Source organism: Vidua chalybeata, chromosome 2 (assembly GCF_026979565.1).
Source record: "Vidua chalybeata isolate OUT-0048 chromosome 2, bVidCha1 merged haplotype, whole genome shotgun sequence".
NCBI classification, from domain to species: domain Eukaryota; kingdom Metazoa; phylum Chordata; class Aves; order Passeriformes; family Viduidae; genus Vidua; species Vidua chalybeata.
In genome coordinates this window covers 64,674,676-64,687,852 of record NC_071531.1, presented here as the reverse complement: position 1 = coordinate 64,687,852, position 13,177 = coordinate 64,674,676, and the positions used below count along the sequence as shown (strand labels likewise).

The window sequence follows — 13,177 nt, the reverse complement described above, 5'->3', positions numbered from 1 at the left end:
ATTCTGTGGAAATCAGCTCAAACTGGGGGAAGGGTAAATCTGGCAGGAGGAGATCATTACCACTGACTCATGGACCACCAGCTCAAGAAATCCACTGGCTCAAGAGACTAATTGGCATGAGAAGCAAGAATCATTAAAAAAAAAAAAAAAAAGCAAACAAATGCTAATTATTAAGAGAATTATGTAACTTGCAGCCAATGAACACTAACTCTTTTGTTTGCTAAAATGTATTAATAGTAAAAAGTTTTCATCGTTAGCATGCATTATTTGTGGAAGACCATTTGTTGAGCAACCAGGCTTGTGCAATTCTGAAATAAACTGTCTTGAGTCTTGAGTGTTTAATTATTGGCATGTTGCACACCAAGTAACAAATCTGATTTTTGTGGACAATAACAGGACAAGGGGAAATGGCTTCAAAATGAAGGCAAGCAGATTTAGATTAGGTATTGGAAGAAATTCTTCCCTGTGAGGGTGATGAGGCCCTGGCACAGGTTGTCCAGAGCAGTTGTGGCTGCCCCATCCCTGAAGTGTTCAAGGCCAGTTTGGACGGGGCTTGGAACAATCTAGTTTAGTGCAAGGTGTCCCTGCCCACGGCAGGGATTGAAACTAGATGAGCTTTAAGGTCACTTTCGACTCAAATCAGTCTGTGGTTCTACGATACTTAGTTTTCCTACCTGTGCATTGTACTTCCATTTGGACTAGTACGTACTAATTGAAACGCTTGACTGGAGTCTGCTCAGTTTTATGACGTTTATCATCGGTGACCATTAAAACAGTTCCACTGTTCCCGACGCTCCCCCGGCTGCGAACCAGGCCAGGCCTAAGCGGGGCGATCCCCAGGCCCCGCGCGGCCTGAGGGGCGGTACAAGCCCGGCGCGGCTCCGGCCCGCCCGCCCCCGCGCCTGCGCGGCCCCGCGCTCCCGCCGTGCTCCGCGCGCTCCCGCCGCTGCAGCCCCGGCACGGAGCAGAGCGGAGATGGCGCTGCACGTCCCCAAGGCCCCGGGCTTCGCCCAGATGCTCAAGGAGGGGGCGAAGGTGAGGCCGACTTTGGATGGATGCGCGGATAAATGGATGGATGGGTGCAGGAGGAGTCTCAGGGTGGCGGTGCGGGAAAAGCCCCGGAAGGCCGGCAGGGCCTGGCGGCACCACGTGTCCCGCGGGGCGAGGGCCCGGGGGTTCGCGCAGTGCCCCGCTCCCGGCCCGGGGCCCCTCTGCGGCCCTTGCGTTGCGGGGATCGGTGCATGCCCGGCCCTGCGAGGCGGCGCCCGGCGCACGGGGCCTTCCAGAACTCTCTGCAGGGCCGGGATCCCGCTCCCCGCCCTGCACTTGGGCCGGGCCCTGCCGCTTCATCCCGCCGCTTCATCCCGCCGCCCCGGGGATGCGCCAGGGCCTGACTCGTGCCCGCGCTGTTCCGAGAGCTCTCACAGGGGCTGGATAGCAACATTCAGCCGGGCCCTGTAGTTGAAGCGGTTCAGACGTATCCGGGTCGTTCTGCTTGATTTTTTCTGATGCCTTTGTCAGGGATGCAGAACAGTGGCATGTTTTCTATACGTTTCCTTACCAATAAATCCGGTTTCATTGCTTTTGACATTAACATAATAAATATTTTAGTAGAGTTGAAGGACTGTGTCTTAATGAAGGAGAAGCTTTCTTTGGAAAGTGGGCAGAAAGCAAGCAGGTGTGGGGTTTTTTCTATTTTATTCATAGAATCAACCAAAGACTTTGGATTGGAAGGGACCTTAAAGATCATTTAGCACCAAGCCCCATCCAACCTGGTCTTGGACACTTCCAGGGTTGTGCATTGTGAAAAACGCCAATCACTTGGTTTTTAAAATTTTTAAAGTTTAATAATAATAAAATGGTTATAAAAATAGTAATACAATTAGAGTAATAAAAATTTAGAGTTAGGACAATTACAAGACAATAAAAAGCAAAGATTTACGGACGTCTGGATGCTCTCAGGCACTTTAGCCACGACAAGCATGCCTCGTGAACAAAGGAATCACCTTAAAAGCAATAGCCTGTTGCATATACAAAACACTTCATGATTATGCATATATTTTATTTAAAACAAGAAATTCGTCTGGTACTTGTCAAAAAGTTTCTGTTAATCCCCAGGCGCCTTCGAGTCTAAGTCAGGCTTGAAGAAGTTCGTTTCTATTGATAAGGAAAGCCATAAATTCCTCTCCTCTGGAAAATTTAGGGGTTTCTGTAATTGTTATCTTTGTGCAAAGAATTCCTTGATTATCTCATCTCTTTCTTGAGCTAGTTAAAAAGTATCTTACATAGTATAGTTTCTATTTTAACATTGTGTTATAACCTAAAAATACATTCAACACACTACTTGAGAGAATTAATACAGGATACCTTTCCAACACTACACATTTGCGAAAAGCCAATCATAAAATATGCATTTTTCACATGCATCTACAGTTTTTCTGGGAAATCTGTGCCAGAGCCTCACCACCCTTACAGGGAAGAATTCAGGGATTCCTAACACTTAATCGAAACCTACTCTCAGTGTGAAGCCATTGCCCCCTGTCCTGTTTCTCTAGGCTCTTGTCCAAAGTCCCTCTCTCCAAGAAAGAGGGAAAATAGGAAACTTTTCCGTTTGCTGCTACTTAATAGAGAGAAGAGTGAAGGTAGTAGTTCTGAAAGCCCTTGTGTTTCTCTTTAGAATCCTTCTTGGAGCCAAATAATGGCATACGTTCAGGGCAGGGGCAGAACAGTGGCCTCAGTGTTAGAAAATTCAAGGCCAGAACAGCAAGAGTTGTCTTCTGCAAAACAAGGAGGCAGCTGGCAATCTAAGATGTTTGGTTTGTATTTAGAGAGTAAATATTATTGTTACTTTTCTCCCTTCTCTTATGGGCTGCACAGTACTTTTTATCCTGCTTTTTCTTCCTTAAGGTCCTTTTTAGTGACCCCATCTTGTCTTAAGATTTCCAAACTGAAGCCAGGCTGATCGCCTTCTCAAGCACAGATATTTTACTTAATCATTCTACTTGTGAATTTTCAAGCTGCACAGTTAACTCAGTGCTGTGTTTTGAACATAGAACTGTGTTAAATTATTTTTGTATCATACAAAGGTGCAGGTAAAGAAGCATGTACAAAAACCCTTGCCCCTCTCCAACTGGGTCTTGGTTGTTTTCTGTTTCTTTTTGGCATGTCACAAAACTTTTTTGGAAGACTGAGGGGATGCAAACTGTATTGCAAGTCAGGTCACTGTTCAGATTTTCTCTTTAGAAGCTTTTTGTGCCTACTGAGCTGCCTAGTTGAGAAGGTGTACACACTAGTTCTCACTGTCTTTGAGTAAGGTTTGGTGTCTGTTTAAACTGTATGTGAAATACCAAATGTATATTAATAAAAGACTTTGAGGGACTCAGTGGATTGACACTGCTTTGATGAGAAATTACTAGTTCATCACTTTTTTTTGTTAGTCTAATTCTGATCAGTCATTTTTCTCTTTAGCATTATTCAGGACTAGAAGAAGCTGTCTATAGAAACATCCAGGCATGCAAAGAACTTGCTCAAACCACCCGTACAGCATATGGACCAAACGGTAAATAAATCTTAAAATTATTGCTGCATTTTTGAGACAATGCTATGTTTGGAGCTAAACATACCTTGACAAAGAAGCAGCTGGGGGAAACACATTGGACTTGCTCTAAAACTGCAAATATGTGACTATTTCTTTGTGACTGTAGAAAACAGATTTTGTTTTGATAGCTCTTGAGTTATGCTCAGTGTCTGCTTTTGCCAGGTTTTTGTAGCAGTTACTGTGTTCTGTTTGAAACATGGTATAAAATATATGAAAAAGTATAAAAATTAAAGGAAACATGATAACATGGTAGGTAGTCATAGTGAACATAATCTTGTTCAGTCAGATATATGGAAACAAAATATTTTCCTGTATCGTTTAATTAAATTATGTGCTGGTATTTCGGAACAGAAAACTGCTTACTCAGAAATTACTGATTTCTCCTTAATGTCCTACACTGTATTACTTCACAGAAATGTTTTGAAGTTCTTAAATTACAAACAGCTAAAATTTTGATGTGCAAGATACACCTGAAAGTTAGGAAACAGTGTCTCTGTACAAAATTAGTTTGCATAAGGAATTATTTTTATAAATTGTTTTGTTTCCCCATTTAGGAATGAACAAAATGGTTATCAATCATTTGGAAAAGCTTTTTGTTACAAATGATGCTGCTACTATCCTGAGAGAGCTAGAGGTAAGTTTTCTTGCTTCAGATGATGCCAGTTGTGAACCAGTGTTTCTGCTCATGGGCTGTTATGGTTCTGACTGTCAGTAAGGAAATGTCACTCTGACAAATGATTTACATATATCACTTTGGAAGTAATTTACTTTTTTCACTGAATTTGAGGTCCACAGTGAAGAATGTAATTATTTTGTGAAGCAGCAGTAATAGTTGTAGGAGATGCTTAATAATTCCTTACTTTCCCCCAAAACCAGTAGGTTTAAAAGAGGACATGTCTAGAAATGCAGTGGCTTGGAAAAGTGCATAACCTAGCTGTTGAGTTAATATCCCTGTGTTGTTGCTTGCCATGTTCTCCTGACTGCTTAGAATCCATCAATTGAATTTAAGAATCTGAGGCTATAGCAGCCTCCTCCTGTAAATACTGTGAAGGCATGAAAAGGTTGTCCTCTCCTAATTCTTCCTGTGACTTCAAATTGATATTTATGACATAACATGGATAATATTTTACTGAATTTTATACTTAGTGATAAAGATTATGTAAGTATGAAGTATTTACTTACTGAATACATTGTGTTGGTGTTCAGTATGAGTAGAGTAACTGGAAGTCTCAGTTCTGTTTTTAAAAAAATACACTCTGCATACTAGTGACCTAATCTGATATGTTTTGCATGTTACTGTCTGGTATAAAATGGCAGGTATAAGTATTCATGAATATGGTATTTTATTGCATTTATTTGAAAGAATAGTGAAGAAGTGCAATCTTTAAGCAGAACTCTCGCACACAACCCCTCCCTTAAAATGTAACTGTTATTTAGACATGTATTTTGTATGTTACACATGAATTCAATTTGAAGATCTAAACTCAGACTGTTTTCCTGTTGCAGAACTCAGTTGTGAAACCACTGCACCCTGTGAAAGTATCTCAGAACCAATGTCAAGGATGTCTAATGTATATTGTAGTGGCAATGTTCAGTTCTCTGATTTTTTTTAATGTATATTTCTGCTTTTTCTTACTAGAGAAGTTAGCCAATTAAAAATATCTGTGCTGCTTTCTTTTCCAATTTTGTGCATTCTTCCTATCTCTAGGTACAATTTGAAATAAGAGAGCTTAGAAAGATGCATAGAAAAAGCCTGAAGCTGCAATCTTAGGTGGTGTGTTAGTCACCAAGATGTGTAACTTCTTTTAAAGGTCCAGCATCCTGCTGCGAAAATGCTTGTGATGGCTTCACACATGCAAGAACAAGAAGTTGGAGATGGAACAAATTTTGTCCTTGTTTTTGCTGGAGTTCTTCTGGAGTTTGCGGAAGACCTTCTGAGGATGGGGTTATCTGTCTCAGAGGCAAGTTATAGTCACATTACAGTTCACAGAGCTTGAATCCAGATTGCCACTGATCAGTGTTCTTGGGGCTTGTTCTTGTAATACTGTGAAATCTGCTTTCTTCCCACCTAATTTTTTAGATAAAGATGTTTGAAGGGGAACCATGTTTTGTTACTTGGGATTGCTTGCTTCCCTTGTAAACTTTTGCATCTGTTAATGTTTTATGGCTATTAGAAAAGCAGTTAAAAGCAGTATGAAGTCTTGTAGTGAATATTTATTCTTTGCTACACAGGTGATTGAAGGATATGAAAAGGCTTGCAAGAAAGCCCTAGAAATTCTTCTGGATTTGGTGTGCTGTTCTGCAAAGAACCTTCAAGATGTTGAAGAAGTGGCATCTTTGTTGTACACGTCAGTCATGAGCAAACAATATGGCAATGAACGGTTCTTGGCAAAGCTTATTGCTCAGGCCTGTGGTAAGTGGGGCTGGAATAGGTATGGGCAGACAGCTAAAAAACTGAGTAGGTTTGGTTATGGTCCTTACATTTTCATGCAAGATAGGAAGTATGGTTAGTTTAGCAGGTTGGATTGGATGAAGTCTTTACCTCTGAAATGAGGGTAATCTTCCTCATGTTGAACTCTGCATTGCCATTGTAGCTCAGAAAAGGTTTGCCTTTCCTACTAGGCAGAAATCCATCTTTCTCCTTCTTTTTATATCATTAGGAGGACATATTCTGCTTCTTATAAGCTGTTTTTAGTCGCAGCCACAGAACAATGGAAGTGAGACTGTAGTTCTGTTGTTATCCCTTTAGATTTCCAGGACAAAGCCTTCCTTTTTATTTCCAGTGATTTCTCTAAATACTCTGGGTTAGACTTACCTCTTGACTCTACTTGAATGAATGCATATTTGAACTTAATTAACTGAGCAGCCTGAATAAATGTTTCTTTCTGATTATTAATTTGTAAAAACAAAATTTCTGTTTCTCTTTATGCCAGTTATTGGCAGGTTATAATTGTCTTGAATTTAGGCAGGTATCTCAAACCACTGAAATTAAGTAGTTCAGAAAAATTCCAGGCATTGTTTATGGTGTCATTGTTCTACTTTATTCATATTCATTATTTTTCTTATTTTCTTTTTTTTCTTTTTTTTTTTTTTTTCCCAGTTTCTATTCTTCCTGATTCTGGTCATTTCAACGTTGATAATATCAGAGTGTGCAAAATTGTGGTAAGTTTGAAGTAGCTGGTTTTACTGTAATTATTAAGGTAAATAGTGTAATGAGGGTTAATCTTTGAACTTCCAGAGAGTCTTCTCTAATTTTGTTGTGGCATGTGTACTAAATTTTGGAAGTTAGTCTTTCTCTTATTTAGTCCCCTGTAGCAGCATTCAGAAACAGAAATCACTCATATTGGAAGTAATCTAAAATGGGAACCTGTTAGACAGTGTTTGTTGTTGCTGAATAAGCTAAAGTCTTACACTTAAGGTGTTACATCCAAATGATTGTAAGGTCTGCTTTTCAGGCAGAATAGTGCAGCTTTCTGACAACAAATGGTCAGTAATGCAATGTTCTGCAGTTCATACAAACAAAGAACAGTTTGGTTTGGGCTGGAATGTGTCTTAAAGATCACCCAGTTCCAGTTCCAGCCCCCTACCATGGGCAGGGACATCTTCCACTAGACCAGGTTGCTCCAAGCTCTGTCCAACCTGGCCTTGAACACTTCCAGGGATGGGGCAGCTGCAGTTTCTCTGGACAGCCAGGGCCTCACCACCCTCACAGGGAAGAATTTTTTCCTGATATTCAATCTAAACTTACTTTCTTTGAGTTAGAAACCATTCTCCCTTGTTCCATCACTACTTGCCCTTGTAAAAAGTCTCAGATTCCATTTATTTCCTTTCAGGGTGCTGGTATTTCTGCTTCCTCAGTACTGCATGGCATGGTTTTTAAAAAAGAAACTGAAGGAGATGTTACTTCTGTCAAAGATGCAAAAATAGCTGTGTATTCCTGCCCTTTTGATGGTATGATAACTGAAACTAAGGTACGTTAAAGCTCAAAATAAATTACATCTCTATTTATGCATATATGCTCTTATTTTTAGACTTAGCTATAAATATTCTTGACACTTGGTAATTGAGATATTTTGGTGAATATTGATTTTCTTGGTTTAAAAAAGTTAATAGAGAAGTTCTGAACCTTGATTGCTTCACAGAGTTTTTGAGATAGGGGAAATGGTGTTGTTTTTTTGGGTTTTTTGAGCCAAACTGCGGCTTGAATTTCTGAACCCCAAGGTTGTCTGGAATTGCCTGGTGATTTCCCTTTTTTTCCCTCTTGTTTTACCCTGTTGCCTGGGGAGTCAGTATTACAAAGCAGGATGACTTAAGGTTTACAGATAGGTTGCGAGACAAAATGGTTTGTCAGAAACTTGTAGGTATATGGTTTAATGCTGAATTTTAACAGTGTATGTGTTTCACTAGGGTACCGTCCTAATAAAGAATGCTGAAGAACTGATGAATTTCAGTAAAGGAGAAGAAAATCTAATGGATTTGCAAGTCAAAGCTATTGCTGATAGTGGTGCAAATGTAGTAGTAACAGGTGGCAAAGTGGCAGATATGGCTCTTCATTATGCCAACAAGTACAATCTTATGTTAGTAAGGTAAGTACTAGGAGAGCATGAAAACATTTGGACTATCAGATTTATGAAATGTACTTGCCAAATTAAGACAATACTTTTGTATGTGTTAACATTGTTATGGAAACTTGTTTTTAAAGGTTGAACTCCAAGTGGGACCTGAGAAGACTGTGCAAAACAGTTGGTGCAACAGCCCTACCCAGACTGGTATGTACCTCCTAAATGAGGTGCAGGAGGATGAGAACTGATGAGCAGGTCCAGTTCTTAACTCAAGTTTTTCTTTCTAGACTCCCCCTACTCTTGAAGAAATGGGTCACTGCAATAGTGTGTATTTATCAGAGGTTGGGGATACACAGGTTGTGGTGTTTAAGCATGGTATGTATGTTCTGTAGAACTGCGGACACTGCTGTTCTAAAGTGTGTTTGTATGTGTTTTGGATATAAGATTAATTAATTAATTCAGTAATTCATGTCTCTAAACAGAAAAGGAGGATGGGGCCATTTCTACTATCCTCATTCGTGGATCTACAGACAATCTGATGGATGACATAGAGAGAGCCGTGGATGATGGTGTCAATACTTTCAAAGTACTCACAAGGGTAAATAAGTGAGAAGTGAATCAGTTTGAAGCAAGGATTGAGCCTGCTCTCTGCTCATTTGCTACCAAAAAGGCTGTAGATACCAATCTTCTTAGGTGCCTTCTGGTGCCTTTGGACAGATGGCTGTGTAGTACTGAGGTGTGGAGGGCTGTGTAGCGAAGATGGCTGTTGTGAACATAAAAGGTGGCGTTTAACATGGACTGCACTCAATTTTCCAGTAATGAGAGAGTTCTTGAAGGTGGATTACCTTTGCCACTTTTTAAAGACAGTCAACTGTTTCTTGACTTACTTCCTAGATGTTTTGTAATGTTCCTTGGAAACCAGGCACAGAAGAAAAGCTAGATAGCTTTGTCACTTGGGATCAGGAGAAACTGATTGGTTGCAGACTCAATTTCTAGTTCATTGGTGATAATTCATGCTTCTTCCACATAATACTGATAGGATTTTATGGATGGAAGAACTTATTTTTACAGAGGATTTTTTTTGTGTGAGCAGTTTATGTGGTCTTAAATATTATTATTTCATTTTTCTTTTTTTTTATTCAAAAATAAATGTTCTTGTATTTACGTGGAAAACAGCATGCAAAAATTGTTAAAACTGTTAGAATCTTAATCTCCTTTACATACCAAGACATGGACATTGATTTTGAGTACAGAAATGTTGTGCGTTTATGATTGTCTCCAGGAGTTGTCCTGTTTTAACATTTATGATGATTACTTTGTGGGTTAAGAGACCAGAATTAATAAGTAAATTTTGGTTTGCCAAAGGATGTACAAAATACTTAATTTAAAATGCAATAAAACAAAACAAAAAGTCCCAACACCTTGTAATACCTGTTGACATATTAAACTTAGTATACAGTAGATTGGTTTCCTGTATGATATTTCCCACTAAAATAATGGAAAAAATGAGAAAATCTAGGAATGCTGTTACAGTTAACCAGGAGTTGATTTTTTTTTAAAAAAACCCAAAAAATCTGAGACACAAAACCCACTGCATTATTATTTTGGTTTTTAAAAAAGAAGCTGTTTTTCTTGAAACACATTGGAATGAATGAGTAAATTCTGGTTTCCCTTATAATATAAGGGAAATTTAATAATTCTGATTTCCCTTATAATGCATGTTTGTTCTGAAGTGGATTCTTTATAAGCCTTTGTGGAATAAAGTTCTCTTGCATTCTTGATAGACTAGAAAAATCCTTAAAAATAAGAAGTAATAGATGCTTTAAGCAAAACATTGTGTTTTGGTGTGGTCTTTCCACAGGATAAACGTCTTGTTCCTGGAGGAGGTGCAACAGAGATTGAATTAGCCAAACAGATCACATCTTATGGAGAGGTATGGCAAACAGGCTTCTTGGCTTTTCATCTTGACACACACGTTTTACAAAAAAATACAAATATTGTTTCATACCAACATACGTGTTTGTGTAATAAAAAGTGTGAGGGGAAATGCCTCCCTATCTTATAGTTATTGAAATACTGACATGGTTTTCAATTTAATTTTAGACTTGTCCTGGGCTGGACCAATATGCCATCAAGAAGTTTGCTGAGGCATTTGAAGCCATTCCTCGAGCACTGGCAGAAAACTCTGGAGTTAAGGCTAATGAGGTCATCTCCAAACTTTATGCCATGCATCAGGAAGGGAAGAAGAATGTTGGATTTGATATTGAGGTAAAGTCTCTCATGTTACTTGTTGCCCTGCAGTGCAGGGTTATACTTAATAGTACTTCTATCAGTATGAAGTATTTATAGATTATTTTAAATTGTTGGGAGCTTTGTGTTGCACAGTCTAGAACTTTTTGGAATTGAAATCCTTAAATGTTCTTTTTATCAGCAAGCAGTTGAGTTCAGTATAGTATAATGGTCTTATGTCAGAGGTGGAGTGGGATACTGAACTAATGTGACAGGGAGTAGGTCTTCAGTAATTACTGACTTTGTCTTCCTGCTAATGGATTAGGAATGAAGGTTTTCTAAAGGGAGAAGATTAGAAAAGTGATACCACCTTGCTAGGAGAAAGCCTGAGAATCATTTTGAATATTTTTTTCCCATCTGACAGGCCGAAGCTGCTGCAGTGAAGGACATGTTGGAAGCTGGTGTGTTAGACACATATCTTGGAAAATTCTGGGGTATCAAGCTAGCTACAAATGCAGCAGTAACTGTCCTAAGGGTTGATCAGGTAAACTTAAGTGTCATTTGGGTGCTGAATTAAACCTGGCATAACCCTCATGCAAATAGGTGGAATCTCATGGAAATGCAAGGTGCAAACATAATGTTACTTGAGAATGTGGTTTGTTCATTTCTGGAAGCCAGAAAGTCATTTGTTCAAGAGCTTGTAATCTGGAATGTGGCTGCTTCTGTAGCTGTACTATTAATGTTTGTTGGGCTATTTTTTTAAAAGATTTTGTTGATATTTTGAAGACAGTTTATATTTATATCCAGAGAGTTACCCCAACTTCTGTAGGAACTTCTTTATTAGAAGAAGCCTTCTCTCATGTATTTTTACATGAAAATCCAATTTTTAGGAAAAATAGAGGGTACAGTCTTGATCATAAGAATCTTTCATTATTTTTTGTAACTTCGGCAAAAATGAATTTGCATGTAAAATTTTTGTAGATTATTATGGCAAAACCAGCAGGCGGTCCAAAAGCCTCTAAGCAACAAGGACATTGGGATAAGGATGACTGGAAAGATGAGCCTGAAAACTAGTGTGCAGTAAGCTGTTTCTTTAGCAGAGAGGTATCTGTAAGACCATGCATGAATTCATTGACAAGCACATGGCAGATTGTACGCTCCTTGAGAACACATAACACTGCTGTCTTCTGCTGTGTGCTGATTGCTACATCCTGTATTTGTGCCCTTTGCAAATGGATTCTGCACATGAATCCAAATTTTCATGGAAGGGATGATAAATGCAAGTTCAGATTTACTTTACTTGTCCATGTAGCCAGGGCAGAGAATGAGTTTTAATGTGGTAGGACTAATGGACTTAATGGTTTTCAAGTGTCATACTTAGAGACAATAATTGAGAACAATAGCTTTGATAATGCTTTCTGTAGTGTGCACTCTGTGAACTAGTCTGCTATTGGCCTATTTAAGCACTCACTTTCTGCAGACTAACTGAAGTCTTACTTTGCATGCAAACATGAGGTAAAATACCTTTTTTTTACTGTATCAGGGCTCAGCCTCTACCATTTTCAAGAAAAAAGCTGTTAATATTTCAATTAGATGGATATTCTCTGGCTTGGGTTCCAAGTAGGGAAACTGCATGAATGTAGTGAATGCTAGCATTCAGAATCATGTGGCTGTAGGAGAAGGGTACAAGCCTGATTTTAACATTAGCCTTTTCTACTTCTCTATTCTCTTCAAGATCATTATGGCAAAACCAGCTGGTGGCCCAAAACCTCCATCAGGAAAGAAAGACTGGGATGAAGACCAAAATGACTGAACAATTTAATTGTATTTCTTAAGTGACACGACTTTGTGAGTTTTTTAATATCCCAGTTGGAGCCTGTCACAATGTTTTGCTCTTGCAATTAAATTATGAACAGTGTCCAATGGAGTGCAGAACTTCAAACACCTCAATAAACATACTCACTGTTAAATGCTGACTTACTTAATTTGGAGCTGGCATGATATGTCGTTCCCAATCAGTTAATGTGTAGGGGATGAATGACACTGTGGATGTGATGGGCTGACCCTTGGCTGGCTGCCTGACGCTCTCTCCAGATGAGGAAGGAGGCAGAAATTAATCAGGGGCTGAGTTAAAGGGGGAGATCACATACCAGTTCCTGTTGTGGGCACAAGAGACTCAATATACAGGGAGGCTGACCATGAGTCTGCTGCAGGGAGCTCATGACCCATGACTGCTGTGGCTCTTTGTGCTCTTATTTGTGCTCCTTGGCCAGTACTTGAGCGTAAACAGTCAAATGAATGTTGAAATAATTAAGTGTTGGCAGCAGGTCTGCATTCAGTAGCCCCTCTCCAGAGACCCCACTTGGAGCACTGTGTACAGATCTAGTGCCTCAAACATAAGAAAGACAGAGAACTGTTAAAATGAGTCCAGAGGAGGGTCACCAAGTTGATAAGGGGACTGAGCACCTCCCCTACAGACAGGGGCAGAGAAAGTTGGGGTTGTTCAGCCTAGAGAATAAAAGGTTGTGTGGAGACCTCACAGCACCTTCCAGTGTCTGAAGGGGGTACAGGAAAGTTGGAGAGGGACTCTGCATCAGGGAATATAGTGACCGGACAAAGGGGAATGCCTTCAAACTGAAATAGAGAAAATTTAGGGTTGATACACAAGAACTTCTCCCCTTTGAGGTCTTAGCACAGGTTGCCCAGAGATGCTGTGGCTGCCCCCTGCCTGGAAGTGTTCCAAGGCCAGGCTGGATGGGGTTTGGAGCAACCTGATCTAGTGGGAGTT

General features: G+C 39.7%; 2 protein-coding genes across 6 annotated transcripts in view; one reads left to right on the top strand and one right to left on the bottom strand.

Annotated features, from left to right (window-relative positions):
- The window catches only part of MAP3K7CL (MAP3K7 C-terminal like), a 45,660-nt gene extending 44,690 nt beyond the window's left edge, over positions 1–970 (bottom strand). The window contains exon 1 of one of the 3 annotated variants that reach the window (XR_008429500.1): positions 675–896. The gene's annotated coding sequence lies outside the window, so the exon portion shown is untranslated. Of the gene's footprint in view, positions 1–674 lie in introns of all 3 variants that reach the window. The other 2 variants (XR_008429501.1, XM_053936098.1) reach the window with 2 other exon arrangements.
- On the top strand, positions 908–12,359 carry CCT8 (chaperonin containing TCP1 subunit 8). Of its 3 annotated transcripts, none has more exons than XM_053936087.1 (16): positions 908–1,035; positions 3,469–3,559; positions 4,153–4,232; positions 5,410–5,559; positions 5,831–6,011; positions 6,699–6,760; positions 7,432–7,569; positions 8,006–8,184; positions 8,301–8,367; positions 8,448–8,535; positions 8,643–8,758; positions 10,022–10,093; positions 10,264–10,428; positions 10,814–10,933; positions 11,371–11,469; positions 12,125–12,307. In XM_053936087.1, the coding sequence occupies exons 1-15, from the start codon at positions 976–978 to the stop codon at positions 11,461–11,463; spliced, it is 1,662 nt and encodes a 553-aa protein (XP_053792062.1). In that variant the 5' UTR covers positions 908–975; the 3' UTR covers positions 11,464–11,469; positions 12,125–12,307. The 3 variants fall into 3 exon arrangements, with proteins under 3 accessions (XP_053792062.1, XP_053792063.1, XP_053792064.1); XM_053936088.1 differs by having other exon boundaries at positions 11,371–11,493; XM_053936089.1 differs by lacking the exon at positions 11,371–11,469 and having other exon boundaries at positions 910–1,035; positions 12,125–12,359.
- Positions 12,360–13,177: the final 818 nt, after the last annotated feature.